The sequence below is a fragment of the Anolis carolinensis genome, chromosome 3 (genome assembly GCF_035594765.1).
Source record: "Anolis carolinensis isolate JA03-04 chromosome 3, rAnoCar3.1.pri, whole genome shotgun sequence".
NCBI classification, from domain to species: domain Eukaryota; kingdom Metazoa; phylum Chordata; class Lepidosauria; order Squamata; family Dactyloidae; genus Anolis; species Anolis carolinensis.
This window is the reverse complement of record NC_085843.1, coordinates 107,903,824-107,921,637: the sequence shown is the minus strand read 5'-3', so window position 1 is coordinate 107,921,637 and position 17,814 is coordinate 107,903,824. Positions and strand designations below refer to the sequence as shown.

Sequence of the window (17,814 nt, the reverse complement as noted above, 5' to 3'; positions counted from 1 at the left end):
CGTCACGGTACACGGTGGCTTGACCGGCTTAGCGGCCCTGGAGGTCCTGGACGCCCTGGACGAGACCGAGGAGGCTTTAGCTGACGGAGGCTTAGCTGGTGGCGCCGACATAGCTCTTAGGGCTGAAGACGACGACGTACCCGACGTCGACGGAGTCGGTTCTGGCGCGAGAGATTTTTCGTAAAGTGCCGCTCTAAGCCTAGCGGCTCTGTTCTTTCTGGCCTGAGCTGTGAGAGCTAGGCAGAAATGGCAGGTACTGACCACATGAGCCTCGCCAAGACAGAAGAGGCACTTGGCGTGGCCGTCCGAGTCAGGAATTTTAGCAGCACACTGCGTGCAACGCTTGAAACGAGTAATAGACATGCGAAGAGTCCGAAGTGAACCTTGCGGCGGAAAAAAAGGAACTGGAGAGCGGGCGCCTGGGGCCGCCTTATATGCCCCTTGGGAAGGGGGGGCGTGGTTACCGCCAAAATTTGAACTTCAGCTTGGAAGAGTTTCCGTCGGAACCTGCGCAGGCGCAGCTTCTCCATTAGTGTGCATTCACAGAGTACACGAAGAAAAAATGTATTGTATATAAGGAACCATGTTCAATGTATTTTCTCTTCCCCTTTTTTTGTGTGTGAAGTCTATATGCAATTAAACCTGTCTACTAGGACAAGATACTACGTTCTGTGGTGAGTCTGTAATATCATCTAGACTAGGGGAAAGACAGTAGTAAAAACTGACAATGGCCGGGCATGTGCTCAAGTGTCTACTGTGGAAGCAGACTGGAAGACTGAAAGTACTGAGCAGGTGTAAGCTACTGGAAGGCACTGAGACTGTGCAAGTATAAAGTTAAATCTTAACATCTTCGGATTGTGCTTGGTCTGGAACCTCCTCTGTGCCCCCCCCCCTCCCCCGGAGTGCATGACTCTGGTGGTTATGCCTGCAGGTTCATTGGAACACGCAAGCTCCCTCACCATGACAAGGTGACAATCCATTGAGGGGGTTGGATTTAGTTGGCTAAATCCAGACACTGATACCATTGTCTATGACCATGAAACACACAGCCTGAGAAATGAGAATAAAATATTAAACAAAGGCTTCATAGAGAAATGGCTCAATGGGTAGGTATAGGAAAGACAGAACAAAAGCCCAACAAATTAACTCCATGATAAAGGTCGAGCAGCAGATTGGGCGGGAGACAGGTGGATGAAGGAAGAGGTGGACATATTTAAGTAGAACAAGTGTTATATCTATCACATGCCTGAATGACTGCCAACTGGCACAAATTTTTATGAGAACCTTGCCAACTGGAGAACATAGCTAACGGGAGAATCTGTCAGCCAGTGCAGAAGTGCTAGACTATATGTAGGCTGGGGATCCAAACATGAAGGAGTGTGTAGCTTTGGCAGAATAAAAAGATTCTTATGCTCTTCAACTCTTTAACCTACCTAATATAGATTCCACAGCAAACTTGGGAAGTAGCCTTAACCTGGCTTCCAGATTGTTGTGGAGAGCCTTCACAACTATGATCAGTGAAGTCTAAAATCCATTTATTTCTGGAAACCATTTTGTAAAAGAAAATATATATATTTAAAAATATACCCCAATAAGCTCCATAAATCATAGTGGTGAATAATTCCCCTAGGTTCATTTCAAATACCACTTAGCAAACTACCATAAGTTGCTTTTGAAATGTTAGGAAATCACTGATGTGTGTGTTTTCATAGCCACAAGATTAAAAAAAATCAAAGGTTTTTCTTATAACAATCAAACACCAAATTGAATCAAACCCCATCTGCAGCCTCCCTTCTGCCGTGCATGTCTCTTCTGCTTATCAATAATTTACTTGATGATGGTGGTTGCTGTGAAGTGACCTCCAGGTAGAAAATGTTGAGACTATCTCCTTTTCTTTTTCTGATACCTGAAAACATTGCAATGCCAATGTCTTTGGCAACAAAGAGGCTGAAATCCAAGATTAGTACAACCCAGAGTAGACCCACTGATTCAGCAGAACTCACATAAATGATGTATTTGGTAATAACCACTGGATTTAGGAAGAAAACTGAGAAATACTGGGGAACTTGCAGTCAATTCCCCCCCCCCCCCCCCGCCTCTCAAAATGAACGGGGAGGTAGGTAATACCACAAATGCCAAGACCCTCCACAGGAGGTTATTATTCACAGCATCCATAGTATACTTTTGAGCACTGGTTTTACTGAAGAATACTAACTGAAAAGGGGATCTTCTTCCTCTAGTACGTCTCAAACACTCACCTCTCTCCCCATTTTTCAAGAGTAATTTCTAGAGTTCTCACTTAATTAAGACTATCATTAGATTATCCCATTTTTAAATTAACCAATTAAATCTGAATAAATTTGCAAATAAAGTAGCTATAAATAAAAGTCCACACTTCATTTTTTTGTTGAATGTAGGTGTTGAAATGGCAACATTTCTGCAAAGATATTTCCCCTTTGTTCTCCAACACATAACATGTCAGTTGCAGGAGTTTCTTGTGGTGCTTATAATTTTTGAAAAATATAAAACTGAAGTGAAACCACAGAGTAGCTTCAGCTACCAGCTAGGGGACATTAGTTAGGCAGAACATCCAGCCTTCTGGGAAAAAAATCAAGCTCTGTGAGAAATCAATATGGCAATTCATGGGGTAAAGAAGGAACACTTGTAAAGAACTTTCGTTTTCGTCTCCCTGTCAGAAAGAATATTCAGCTTCAGTTGCATGTTGCCCCGAAGAAGAATGAATGCTTACAGGCCAAAAGAGAAAAGGCCAAAATTGCTATTCAAGACAGAAGCATCAAGGGAAGGACAGCCTGGCCCAAACAGTAATTAAATGCCCATCTTATCCCAACTTCAAAGAACCGAGCTCTTTCCTCAATGTTGATATCTACCCTCTTTAATTGGGTGATCTGGCATTTTTGTTTCTAAGTCTGTTGACAGAGCCTGTATCTCTTTTTATTGATACGCGCCACACTGGGAGTCAATTGCGGCTTAAAATGTGTGGGCAAATTACAAAGAAAAAATGAGTAGATAAATAAATGAAAGAAAAAAACAGGTTGTTTCAAAAAGGTGGATCCAATTTGAAATCGCTACACCTCTGCAATCACAAATTGCTCATGAATAAAACTTGAAAGGGTGGGGCATACACAAACAGCCCCTAGCTTCAGTCATTCGCAACATAAGGCATTTTGTGTTCTGAAGTTCAGTAAGGTGGAAAGCACATAGAGGATTAATAAAACAGTAAAACTTAGTAAAAATGATAATTCATTAAATTATGTTTCTGTTATTTTAACATGTTGCCATTGTGAAATACACTACTTTGAAACGGCATCTATCATTTTGAAACACCTCAACGGCAGTGGCTCCTGACACCAGAGGAGGGGTAGAAGAGGAGAGCAAGGAGGAGGGAGAGCTAAGTCCTTCCCCATCCAAAGGGAGAGTTAGGCTCTCTGCTCAACTCTTCCAGTACTAGCTGCAGGGGGGGGGGGGTGTGCAGAGCTGAAAGAAAGTTCCAGAGGGCATCCAGTCCAATCCCCTTCAGTCAAACAGGAAGATACAGTCCAAGCTCTCTCAACAGACATCAATCGAACCACAGTTTAAAAACCTACAAAGAAGGAGACTCCACTGGACTCTCAGGCAGCCTATACTTAAATACGGTTGGAAGAGACCTCCCAAAAGGCATCTAGTCCAACCCTTTTCAGCCAGGCAGGAACACACAATCAAAACAATCTTGGATGGCCATCCAGCCTCTGTTTAAAAACCCCCAGAGAGGTTTAATCACTACAGAAGTGGAGTGGTGGAGTGTTCAAGTATAAGTACTGCTATAAACTTTATTATTTGCACAATTTGTTGATTAAGTTGCAGTTATTACTACTAAAATAGATAAGTTTCTAATTAAGAAAAGAAAATCTGCTGACAATGATGTTTGCAATGGATCACACAGAGTGACTCTGGAGGAAACTACAAAAGAATCAAATGTAGAACATAAGAAGTATAAAGGAAAAAATTCCAAAACTTGTTATTTGTGAAAAGATGGGGGTTGAGCAGGAGTGAGATCTATTTGGTTTAGGACTCAAATTCACATATATAGAGGGGGTTAAACCCTATGAGGGGGTAGATCTTTTCAGTCTACCAATTCCTAATCTGTAATTTTGGGTTAAAGTAAAACACAAACTTGAAATAACTGAGTAATAGACCAAAGGGGTGGTGAAATTCAGAGTGGTACAGGTGAGCATTTGTTCACACAATGGGCCTCCCTCTCCCACACACATTATTACCCCATAGTCTACCCTGAAGCTTCCACATCAGATTTTGAGGTATGGGGGGGGACTGCAAGCAGGAAGCATTATCCTCACAAGCAAGGGCAGCAACATCCACTTTCATTTACCTGGTTTCTAACAAACAGAAGGTTGACATTCAATAGGAAAGAAATGTTTTTGGTACCTGCTATGCAGATCGTTGAGATGTAACTCGCCTACATAGTGTGTGGCTGATGAGAGGGTGATAATTCGAGCATTGTGGCTGTGGGTTCCTGATTGCTTCAGTGTTTCCAAGAGAAGGTTAGTCAACAAGAAGTGTCCAATGTAATTAACAGCAAAGTGCTCTTCAAACCCATCCTCTGTTTTCCTTTCAGGCACCAACATTACAGCAGCTGAAGAGCAGAGAAAAGAAAGCAACAATGCATACAAGTGAAACTGGTGGCATACAGTTTCTTGTTTGTTATAAATGGGCCAGCTTCATTCATGAGCAGGGTCTGAAATTATTTTCTCATCTCAATATAGATTTATTAGTGGTTGGCAATAAACAGACAATTAGCCACGGTCCTACTCTTAAAATAGAAGGTGGTCACAGACCCTTATTATTGAAAAAATGTCCCTAAAGTAAAGGTGACTGAATCTATAGCGTAGCCCTATTCAAATTTATGGCAGTTGTAGGAAAATGCATATTATGGCACACTTAAATTCTCTCCATAATAGTGTAAAATAAAGGAGGAGAAATCTGATTTTTTTTCACCACGTTTATATCTAGGATTGGAACTCTAAACGTGTTTGAAAAGAAAGTGACCCTTTCACACTTTAATGGCCATGACTGCATCCTACACAACTGTGGGGTTTGTTGTTTGCTGAGTGCTAAAACTCTCTGGTTGATTTGTAGTATCCCTAAACTATAAATCTATAACCTATAAAGCTTCTAGGTGCGGTGGCACCAAATATATGGAGAATCAGAAGCTGAGAACCAATTGTATTTAGTACTTTTTCAGACAAGTCCCTGCAGTTCCATTTTCCAGTTCTGGGCAGATGCTGAAGAAATATACAATGTTATTATTTCCAAATTTTAGATTCTGGTTTTTAATGACAACATTCACACTGACCTCTCTCACCCTAGACTTTTCACAGATACAGTAGAGTCTCACTTATCCAAGCTAAACGGGCCGGCAGAAGCTTGGATAAGTGAATATCTTGGATAATAAGGAGGGATTAAGGAAAAGCCTATTAAACATCAAATTAGGTTATGATTTTACAAATTAAGCACCAAAACATCATGGTATACAACAAATTTGACAGAAAAAGTAGTTCAATACGAAATAATGCTATGTAGTAATTACTCTATTTATGAATTTAGCACCAAAATATCACAATATATTGAAAACATTGACTACAAAAATGGCTCGTATAATCCAGAGGCTTGGATAAGCGAGGCTTGGATAAGTGAGACTCTCTATTAACCTCTTTGCTTAGTTTTCTCCATACCTCACAACCTCTGAGGATGCCTGCCATAGATGTGGGCGAAACGTCAGGAGAGAATACTTCTGGAACATGGCCATACAGCCCGAAAAACATACAACAACCCTGCGATCCTGGCCATGAATGCCTTCGACAACACATTAAATACAGACTACTTGGGGGTTGGTGGAGTTATGCAGGATCTGAATAGCCAGTGGAGTAGTCCAGGCTTGTTTTGCCTTTTTTACTTTTCTGCTTTTTCTGACATAAGTGAAGAAAAAGTGGTTGATAAATGACTCTGCTGTACTTGTCAAATGCTAGATTATTAGCACCTGTATGATAGTAACTTTATACAGTTGACTAAGCAAGGTTGCAGAAAAATTATTGAAGTTCATTATGACACATAAATAAATGTTTTGATTTACACTTTAAAGAGGATAGCCATTTCCAAACTGTTTGACTTTATAAAGATTTTACATAAACCAACCTTTAGACAATATGTGACTATTGTAGCTATTTTGAACCTAAACTGCTTTTTATTCTGTTTAGATTTTTAATGAACATTTCTATTAAAGATTTGTTCCAATGAACTATTTTAACAACAAAACTATGATGTTATTCTAACAATTTCCAGGTGAAATTACTTGCTATAAAATTGCTGTATGTTATAGTCTGAAGTGTGCTGCCTCTCGAATCTTGCCTTGCTGAAAAAAATATAAATTTTCATGTGAAGTTTCTGTCTTATTCATCATGTGAAATGCAGCTCCCTACATCTCTTCTGAACCATTCTGGCTTACAATACTGTTGAAAAGCCTTTTAGCAGTTCATTTCCAAAGATCCAGAAAAGATGATGGCATATCACTGCATCACTCAAAATGACACATTCGGCACATTTCCAAATTGGTCTGTTTAAACAAAACAACCACAATATACAAAAGAGTGTTCATAAGGCTAGGGTATTTCTGGAAGAAAATCGTAACTGATACCTTCCATATTTCTCTCTTATATACCAAATCCTGGAAATCTACTGTCTAGAAGGAGCTTGCTAAACTATCTCATTACTGGGCAATCAGACAGAGAGAGAATGATTCATTACCACCACCATCAAAATATTTTTAGTGCCACATTATGCTACTTTTTTCCAGTTACTTTTTAGTATCTTCCTAGGAGTGGGGAGAGAATCAACTACAAGAGTAAGAAAATGATATTAAAATGCTTTGGAGGAGAATTCCCACAAAATGCTCTAAGGAAGCATTTCATTCCCCCTTCCCTTTGTAATATTTAAATGTCACATGTAAATGCGGTTTTTTTATGTGAAAAAACAGCAATGTTACCAGTTGCTACTTATCTTTCTTCCTCATTGCTTCCCTCCCCCAAATTAACACCTTAGGGGTAATGTCATTTACATGTAATATATTTCTTCCAAGATGTGGTAATTATTTAATTTGAACACCTAGGTGTATGTTACAGAGAAGTCTTCAAGGGCTGAACCAGGAATTTTCTAGATCCTCTAGTGAAGTGGTTCTCACCCTGTGAGTCTCCAGGTGTTATGCATTGGAAGGAAACAAAGTGAATACCCAACCCATTTTCAGATAAAAGAAAAGCCTTAAAAGAAGAACAAGTTCTCCTTTTTAAATTATTAACTATGAAACATTCACTAGGACCTAAAAGTTGTATGCTATTGATTTTCTGCAGTCCAGGTATGTCAACAGCTTTACTCAAGAGTCTGTAAGAGGTGAACTTGAACAACTAAAGCTGTTCTGCTTTTGTACTAATAATAAATGTGAAACTATTGCTTCCAAGGGGCACTCTGAAAATCAGTTTTGTAATCTTTTCTGCAGTTTCTGCAATAATCATGTTGAAGTTTTACTGCTCGGTTTAATGTTTTATCTGATTTGTGCTGTCGTGTCTGGGCATGGCCCCATGTAAGCCGCCCCGAGTCCCTCCAGGGAGATGGGGCGGGATATAAGAATAAAATTATTATTATTATTATTATATCACTGTTGGTTGCCCTGGGATTCCTAATGTTTCTTGGTGTCTGAAGCCTCATCAAAGTGAATTCAGGGCATGGATTGGTAGCATACATAATACTAGGAAAGATAAAGGTTCCCCCTGACGTTAAGTCCAGTCGTGTCTGACTCTGGGGGGTTGGTGCTCATCTCCATTTCTAAGCCGAAGAGCCGGCGTTGTCTGTAGACACCTCCAAGGTCATGTGGCCGGTATGACTGAATGGAATGCCGTTACCTTCCCGCTGGAGCGGTACTTATTGATCTACTCACATTTAAATGTTTTCGAACTGCTAGGTTGGCAGAAGTTAGAGCTAACAGCAGGCGCTCACTCCGCTCCCCGGATTTGAACCTGGGAACTTTCAGTCTGCAAGTTCAGCAGCTCAGTGCTTTAACACACTGTGCCACCGAAGGCTCTAGTGTCATTAAAAAAACCTCTCTCTTTTGATAAGACTGTCATTTATATGCAATTTACTAATTTAGCTTAGCAAGCTTGGTTTCAAAAGCCTTTGATTAAACAGACATCAATAGAGAGAATAAAGCAGAAGCAAGAGTAGTTATGAATAATTTGTATAGCATGTGTCAATGCATATTTTGTTTAGCAATTCTTGATCTGCTATTAGCGTACATGCAAGCAGATCTGCTTGATATTAAGAATCTGTGGCAATCCATATAATTAAACATTAAATTCCACCACTCTGAAAGATTATCAAGCCTGAATTATGTACTTGAATTAGTTCAGAATTAAATACTGTATGTTTTTATTCAGGTTGAACAGGCAGGAGAGGCAAAGCCATACTGAACATTGTAGATTTTGATTTCAATAAACTAGGACAATAAACATTAGGATCTCACTGAAAACCAGGGAACAGTTTGGTTCATCCTAAAGTATGTAACTCAAAATGCCTTTGGTCCTTTCAGACACACACATACACCCATACACACCGTGTGCCCTTCCTATCCTTGATATCCAGATTTGCTACTTTCAGCACCCAATATTGGTGAATGGCAGCAATATGAACATGGATACCCGAGTCATCTACTTTTATCAGTATCTGCAGTGGGTCACGGAAATGAACACCTGTGAGTAGGCTCACTGTATCTAGAAGCAAATGTTGAAGGACTCCTACTGTACCCTGTGACCTTTAAAGATACCTTCTATTTTGTCTCCCATGCCTTTGAACACTCATTAGATTCCATCTGAACAAGGCGGCACATAGTTTTGCCTCTTTTATTGCACCACCTAGTTACAAGGAGGCTGTGGAAATCTTGAATAGTGGGACAAATTGCTGGTACCTAATCCAAAAAAGATGGATGTTCTGCACTTGGGAAACCTGCTCCTCTGGATGTTAGTGAGTTAGCAGTGTTGAGTGGGACAGGACTTCTCCTAAGAGGCCAGATGTGTTGCTTAGTAGGTTCTTTTGAACCCAACATTATCTATGGATGTGTGCCAGGCAGTATGGATTAGTATATGTGAAAAAGATCTTGGAGTCTTAGCAGACAACAAGTTGAATATGAGCCAACAGTGTGATGCAGCAGGTATTTTGGGATGCATCAAAAGGAGTACAGTGTCTAGATCAGGGGTCCCCAAACTTTTTAAACAGGGGGCCAGTTCACGGTCCCTCAGACCATTGGAGGGCCAGATTATAGTTTTTCTTTAAATTATGAACAAATTCCTATGCATTCTACATATATCTTATTTTGAAGTAAAAAAACAAACAAAAAGGAACGAATAAAGCCTCAATGTTAATAAATAATAATAATAATAATAATCATTATAATCATCATCATAAAAATATTGAGGGTTGGAAGAGACCCCTTGGGCCATCTACTCCAACCCCCTTCTGTTTTTGTGCACCACACCTTAATCAAAGCACCCCTGACAGCCATCTAATAATAATAATAATAATAATAATAATAATAATAATAATAATAATAATACTGCAATTAACATGGTTGGAATTAACATGGTTCTTCAGCATCTAATCCAACCCCCCTTCTGCTTTTGTGCACCAAAACATAAAGAACCCCTGACCAACAACAACAACAATCACTGTTGGAAGAGATTGCTGAATCCACAACAGAGCTGCAGAGTATTCTTTCAGTTATTCACATTGGAATGACTGAGGAGGGAGAGAGGCACATGCGGACTCACCGCTTGTCTTGCCTTGTCTCCCTGCTTGTCTCCTCGGCGGCAGCGGTAGCGGGGTGTGTGTGTGTGCATGCAAAGTGAGGAAAAGGCGTGCGCCTTTCTCTCCTCCCTCACCCGGTACACACCTTTCCTGCTGCATTCCTCAGTGGCAGGGGCGGGAAAGCTGCCCACGGGGCGAGGGAGGAAAGGCGAAGGCCTTTTACTCGCCCTGTGTGCATCTTCCTTGGCGGCAGCAGAGGGAAAGCTGCCCGTGGGGCTAGGAAAAGGCATGCACCTTTTTCTCCTCCCTCCCCCAGCACGCACCTTTCCCGCTGCCTTCCTTAGTGACAGCGGTGGGAAAGCTGCCCATGGGGTGAGGTAGGAAAGGTGCAAGCCTTTTACTCACCCCCTGTGCATCTTTCTTAGCGGCAGCAGGGGGAAAGCTGCCCACGGGGCGAGGAAAAGGTGTGCGCCTTTCTCTCCTCTCTCGCCCAGCATGCACCTTTCCCGCTGCCTTCCTTGGTGGTGGCAGCGGGAAAGCTGCCCGTGGGGCGAGGGAGGAAAGGTGCAGGCCTTTTACTCGCCCCCTGTGCATCTTCCTTGACGGCGGCAGCGGCGGGAAAGGTGCGTGCAGGCCGGATAAATGGCTCCGATGGGAAAGTTGCCCATGGGGCAAGGGAGGAAAGGCACAGGCCTTTTACTCGCCCCATGTGCACCTTCCTTGACGGCGGCGGAAAAGATGCGTGCGGGCCGGATAAATGGCTCCGATGGGCCGCATGTGGCCCGCGGGCCGTAGTTTGGGGACCCCTGGTCTAGATCAAGGGAAGTTTTGGTGTTCCTCTATTCTGCTTTGGTCAGACCTCACCTGGAATACTGTGTCCAATTCTGGGCACCACAATTCAAGAGGGAAATTGACAAGCTGGAACATGTCCGGAGGAGGGCAACTAAAGTAATCAACGATCTGGAGACCATGCCCTATGAGAAGTGGCTTAAAGAGCAGGGTATATTTAGCCTGCAGAAGATAAAGCTGAGAGGATACATGATAGTTTAAATACTTGAAAGACTGTCATAAGGAAGAGGGAGAAGGCTTGTTTTCTGTTGCCTTGGAGACTAGGACTGGGTTCAAATTACAGGAAGGGAGATTCCACCTGAACATTAGGAAGAACTTCCTGACCGTAAGAGCTATTCAGCAGTGGAACTCTCTGCCTTGAAATATGGTGGAAGCTCCTTCTTTTGAAGACTTTTAAACAGAGGCTGGATGGCCATCTGTTCGGAGTGCTTTGATTGTGCTTTTCCTGCATGGCAGGAGTTTGGAATAGATGGCCCATGTGGTCTCTTCCAACTTGATTATTCTATTATTTATTTTATTTGCAGTATTTATACCCCGCACTTTTCACCTCAAAGGGGACTCAGAGCGGCTTACAGAACACACATACGGCAAACATTCAATGCTGGTTATACAATTAACAAGGACAGACAACACAGAGTTAAAAGTAGTTTTTCCAATCTTATTTCCAGCATTTCAGACATATTATTCTGATTCTATGATTCTAGGGTGTCTTTTATGACCTGCGTGGTTGCTGTCTGGAGAAAGTGAACCCGCTTACTACAAACATTCTTGACCTGGTCATATACAAAACTGGCCTACTGTGGATGTGTCTGCCTTCGTTGATCACCCAAAGATTTCAATTGTTATAGAATGGTACATCCAGGGGCTCATGGGTCATGGAACATAAAACATTTTTTCTTGATTGCAAGTATGTTTCTAGCACAATTTAAAGTGGCAATTATTGTTTGCAATTGTAAACAGCTAAGAATCATAGTATATGAAAGACTACTTACACCAAAGAAAACTTGCTCAAGCCCACAGATTAACCACACAGGCCAAGTTCATGTACACATAACAAAATATTGAATATATCTGTAAATGTATCCTCAATTAGGGATTTTATCCCAATACAAACCACATGTTCAAAGGAAGAATTTTCCTGATAAATACAGGACAGAAGAAGAGGACTAAAATCACCCTGCATACCTACCTTGATCTAAATAACTATAACCTATTTAGCACAAAAATTGGTGCTGGCTGCAGGTTTTGAAAAGAAAAAATGCTTATTCTCACATCAAGTTTGGTTATTGAAAAAATAACAGCTAGAAACCTAATTACCTAATTTTCTTACCTGTCTTGCTGCCTTACTTTACCTTTTTATCATGGCAGTTTAAGTTGGGAATTTAAATTGCCTTGAGAATGGTGAAACGTTGGTTAAAATATTTTAAATAAATAAAATAATGCCTTTAAAATTAGTCCTAGATGTAAAATTATCAATCCCTACATGTGCTAATATGTATTTCAAAACTTCCGAATCTTTGCACTTGCCATATGTAAATGCATTACCACTTTATTCTGGTGAAAAAAAACGTAACACTGAACTTTGGTGTAATAGATCTTTTTTATACTGAAGAGACACAAAATATGATCCTCCCAAAGTTAAGTCTAGTTAATTTGCATTCATAGAGGGCACCAAGAATTATGCTTGAATCCTTTTCAATTTAATCAATTTCCTATCAATATAATTTTACCTTCATCGTGCCATGTATTCCTGACTCTCTCTTAGCTAAAAACATAATTAATATAGAATAACTATGGGATACAAATATTCAAACCATTATAGACTGAAAACAATACATTTGTGTTTTTTGGAAAGTAGGAATTGTAGATTATAATAATAATAAATAATAATAAAACTTTATTTATATCCCGCCACCATCTCCCCACGGGGACTCGGGGCAGCTTACATGGGGCAGTGGCCCAAACAACATAAGAACAAAATATAAGCAACACAATACAATCACAATATAAAAAGATAAAACAATAATACAATATATCAATATAAACAACAATACAAGATAAAAATTTCATTTAAAACACATAAATGGTAAGACCGTAATAAAAACAGGATAAATTATTAAAAACCCACTGGGCTGATTAATTAATGACTATCTCCGAAGGCCTGCCGAAACATCCAAGTCTTCAGTTGCTTCCTGAAGGAAGGTAGAGAGGGAGCCAACCTAGATTATGTAGGATTATTATTATTATGTTTATTTATACTCTGCTTTTTCTCTCCACAAAGGAAACTCGAAGTGGCTGGTTGTTCCGTCCCCCAGGACGATGGTTTGCCTTACCTATTGGTCGTTTGTTTGTTTTCCCTCCTTTGCATTTTGTTTGAGCCTCTGGCTGCAAAAGCCTAGGAAAAGTGGCTTGAAATCTGCAATAGCTGGCTGCAGTTCTCTTTGCAGTGATTGGTCAAAGAGTGCAACATCTTAGGACCGCCCTTTTTACCAGGGTCTAGTCTCCATTTTGGAGCTTCATTCTGGCTATAGTCTTCCAACGTGCTGGAGCTGTGCAAGGCTAACTGGGACAAATCATCCTCAAAACCAGGCCAATCTAAGCCTATCCAAATTAGATAAGTATTGAATTATATTGATCTGGAATAGGAAATCTAGTTAGAGGAGCAAAGTTATTCCATCGCTTCTAGAACTAATCTTTGCTGTAAAGATAGGGAAGGAAAGAGTTTCTCCTTCTAATATAGGCAGCGTGATTAGGGTATAGTGGTTTTATAATCACTTTTGCCTTCTGGAACCAGGGATAATTCTGCAACTAAAACCTATGGAAATTTGTTTCATTTTCTGCAACTTTAAGATCTGTGCCAGGTTTACAACCTTGTATGAATAAACATCCTTTTTTGAAGTTCTCCAGACTCAGTCGTTCAATATCTATAGGACAGCTTATAGGGATTTGCAGTTCGCCCAGATAAAGGACAGCACGTTTCAGTTTTATAGTTTTTTATTGTCCGGCGGACGGCACACTGGTTTTTTTGTGAAAACGAAATTGCAAGTTAGTAACAAAAGCAGGCAGCTTGATGCTTTAATATATTTTCGGGCAGCTGTGAGAAAAATAAATTGTGAACATTAAGAAGAGCCATGCTATTCTTAAAGTTATTTAAAAGCATTATTGCTTTATTGTTGGGTTTGTTTTTTTAAGCAATGTGTGCCCTTCTACTTTCTACTTTCTACTTGTTAGCAGCCCATTAGAAATTTTACATTGTTTTTAAAACTTAGAAATAGCAAAAATGGGGGTGGGGGCAGGACTGGTTCTCTAAGGTTGCATCCACATCTGGCATGGGCAAACGAAGGCCTGGGGGCTGGATGGGGCCCTTTGGGAGCTTACCTTAGGCCCTCCTCATTTTCCCTATCCTCTTGGCATAAGGATACATCATCATGATTTATCACATCATTTTGATGATGATGATGATGATGATGATGATGATAATGATGATGATAACAATAATTATAATAATAATTGTAATCTGCCTCTCCTCACATCTTATGGTGGGTTACAAAACAGAATTATGAAACTATTCCATTTCTTCTTATAGTGTCAACAGTTATGATAGCTATTGAGTAGCCAGAGTAGGTTATGTGGGGAGTAATACATGTACACCAATTGGCTTCTTAGAGCAGAGAGAATGAAAATACATTTGCTCCTGGCATCCACCGTAAAGTAAAAGACCAGTTTGGTGTGACAGTACAATATGCAGAAGCACTACATTCTGCAGCAAGTCATACCCTGGAGCACAATAAAAGGCTGAAAATGCAAGACATGATAATGCATACTTAGCCACATTGCATTGTGAAAACATTCTCTTTAACTGTATACATTGAATCCACAGGTCTTTATTTAAACAGAATAAACAAAATAGAGAGAGAGATCAATGTACCATTCCTTGCCCTTAAGTCACCTTGTCATGTTCATCTGCTTTTGTGTGACATTTACAAGAAACGCGGTGCAATGTGACTACATCCAGTGCCCTCGGAGCTTATTCATATGAGCAAATCTTCCCCACTAAAGCCAAGTCCATGAATCACAGCCCACTTGTCTGTGGACCTCCATGATTACAGCTGCAAGTTAGGTTCAAAAATGAAATAATCAACTGGAAACATGCCAGCATTATATATAACCATACCAGTACAATATATAATCTTATATTAATTGGGCAATTATACAGCATGGGATGGTGATCTCACATAAAAGTGATTGCTAGGATATTCTAAACTGGAAGGCCTTAAAAGTAAAATGAATTTTACACAGCAGTATCCAATTAAGCTTTCTAAGCAGCTGAAAGCCTTTCACTGACGGAACAGCAGCTTCCCTCTAGGTTTTGTTCATATGACCCCTATGATTTTGGATGATTTTGGATTTCATCTGTGATGTCCCTTCTTTTGTAAGGATGCTAGGTTTGAGCCAGAGCTTGGGAAAGCTATTTTGTGGGACTATAACTTCCAGAATTACCCAGCCAGGGCATTTCTTTTCAAGCTCTGTTTTGAATATGGAGATTTCAACAACTCATCACAGCTAAATCCCATTGAAAGATATATTTTTCATGAAATACAGTATGACAGAATGACAGGATTGCTATAGATGAAAATTCATTTGAAGAGAATTAGAACTCACCATTGTTGATCAGGACATGGAGTGGACAATTCTTTGCTTTAAACGCTTGAACAAACTGATGTATGGACTTCATGGAAGCCAAATCACAGTATAAAAACTCCACTGAAAGAAGGAAAAAATAGGATCAAAATATTGAAATGAAAAATAATTATTACCTATTGGTTATCTTATAGCAACATTTTTGCAAAATCTACAAAGAATGTTACACAAGAAGTTGATCTAGTTCACATTGTATTTGTGTGCATACGTGTGTCAATAAATTTTTATTGTGGTATGAGAAAAAACAACAACATACAATCTTTGAAATTCAACACTCAAAATATACGTTTTATTTCCCCTGTCCTGCCACCTCCCCATTCTCAACCATGAACCACCACCCATGACTTCTGACACCACATCAAATGGAACTAATATCTAACAAAAATCTGTCCTTATCATTACACTAACTAATCCTCTGTTCAGCTATTTCAAAATCTATTTTTGTCTTTTTTTTAAAAAAAAAAATACCTAAAGGTCTCCATTTTGTAGCAAATTCATTTTTGTTTCCTCCTCTTATGCCATTGGAGATCTTGGCCATTTGGATATACCCTACTACTTTTCTTCTCCCTTAATTAATAAGTAGTTCTTTCCCCCCTTCCAATAAGCACATTTCTGGGGTTTTCTTATTCTTCTTCATAATCGTTTCATTGGTTTCACCTTTTTCCAAAACTTTTTTACCACCATACACAAAGATGTCAATGGGGAAAATGCAATGTATATTGGGGAAAAATATTTACATTGAATTTGCCATTCCAGGAGGATCATGGGAGATGGTCAAAACTAAAAAAATTATAGGATAGCGAAGATAAATGTTGAGTTTAAATTAAATGTAACCAGAATTATTTTCTGTACACATCTTTCGTAGTGACCAACAGAGTTTAATTGTTTAGTTCCTAAGGCTAATTCAGCATGAAGGCTTGGCAACAAAGTTTCTGCTAATAGGAAAATTGACAATAAATTATGCTAGTATACACTATCTTAAACTATTATCTTAATCACACTTATCAGTTTGTATGTGTATCTCTTAAAGTATTGTCCAGTTATACTTTTATCTACCAATAATCTCAGAAAGAGATTTAATTATGTCCTATTTAAGTTAGTAGGATCTTGATTCTACTGTTATTCCCAACAAGAGAAAACCAACTGAATCATTGGTGAATATTAAGTCAACGCTTATGCAAACTGCATTGATTCAACTGCTCTACTTTAATTGGAACTAGCAATATAATCTGGATTGGGGTAGGAATCATGTGGCAACGCCCAGCATTTTTAACCAAAGGCTATGTATGCTAGAGTGCTGGGAGTTGCAGTCCAATAATATCTGGAAGATCATTAGATTCCCTCCTCTTCCGATTTTCTCTGAAAGCTTCCAAATGGTTAACTATTAGGTCATTGTGTTGTCGAAGGCTTTCATGGCCGGGATCACAGGGTTGTTGTATGTCTTTCGGGCTGTGTGGCCATGTTCCAGAAGAATTCTCTCCTGACATTTCGCCCACATCTATGGCAGGCATCTATGGAAACGTCAGGAGAGAATACTTCTGGAACATGGCCACACAGCCCGAAAGACATACAACAACCCTATTAGGTCATTCCCAGTGAACATAGTGAAACTCACATCAACGCAAGGATGCTTAAGCTATAGGACAAAGATAGCAAGCCAGAGAAATCACAGAATACAAACAATTTCAGGGCCAATTCTAATTAGATCTAATTGAAATACAATTACTTACTCAAATGTATACTTAAAAACGAAGTACCTACTAGTTTTGATCATAGCAAAAACAGCAATTTAGCTCACGGTCCAGCAGAACTGACTTTTAAATCAAAGTTGTCCTTTGATCTGCTACATGGTTCTAAATTTGTCCAAGATCAGAAACTCTTTGAATCTAAAACTGAAAACTTCAGCAATACAAGCTAGCAAATTATCCTCCGTTCTTTCTAAATTAAATTCCATTCGGTGTCATTCTTCTACTGACTTGAATGTATGCAGCAGCAAAGGCACCTGTATTTTTTCCTTTAGTATTTGTATATTTTTGACACCTTATCTAGTTAACGTTTTCTCCAAAATGCAATGCAATTGCATTTTGTCTGATGTTGAGTGCCAGCAAAAAAAGGTGTAGAATAACACAAACTTATCTAAGATACTGTATATGGATTGTTGAAGACAATCTACAGAAACACACATACATATACATTCTTCAGAAGGGCTGTAGAGTAAAGATGTCCAAGTAAGGTTGTTAGGTGTTGCCCCAAGAATAATAGTTATAGAGCTTTCCCTCGTCTTTTGTCAAAAAAATAAGAGACAATAAGAGGAACAACCATGCATTAGAGGGAATTTTGATGTGGTTCCATTTATATGCTGAACTGTAGTGTATGGAGCCATGATTGGCAGAGCCAAAGTGTCAA

At 39.6% G+C, this 17,814-nt stretch overlaps 1 protein-coding gene across 1 annotated transcript in view; it reads right to left on the bottom strand.

Annotated features, from left to right (window-relative positions):
• Window positions 1-17,814, bottom strand: part of zbed1 (zinc finger BED-type containing 1) — a 222,304-nt gene that overhangs the window by 46,292 nt on the left and 158,198 nt on the right. The window contains exons 5-6 of the mRNA XM_062975319.1: window positions 15,370-15,471; window positions 4,441-4,648 (exon numbers count right to left, since the gene is read on the bottom strand). Of these exons, the coding sequence (XP_062831389.1) occupies window positions 4,441-4,648; window positions 15,370-15,471 (310 nt within the window). The remainder of the gene's footprint in view (window positions 1-4,440; window positions 4,649-15,369; window positions 15,472-17,814) is intronic.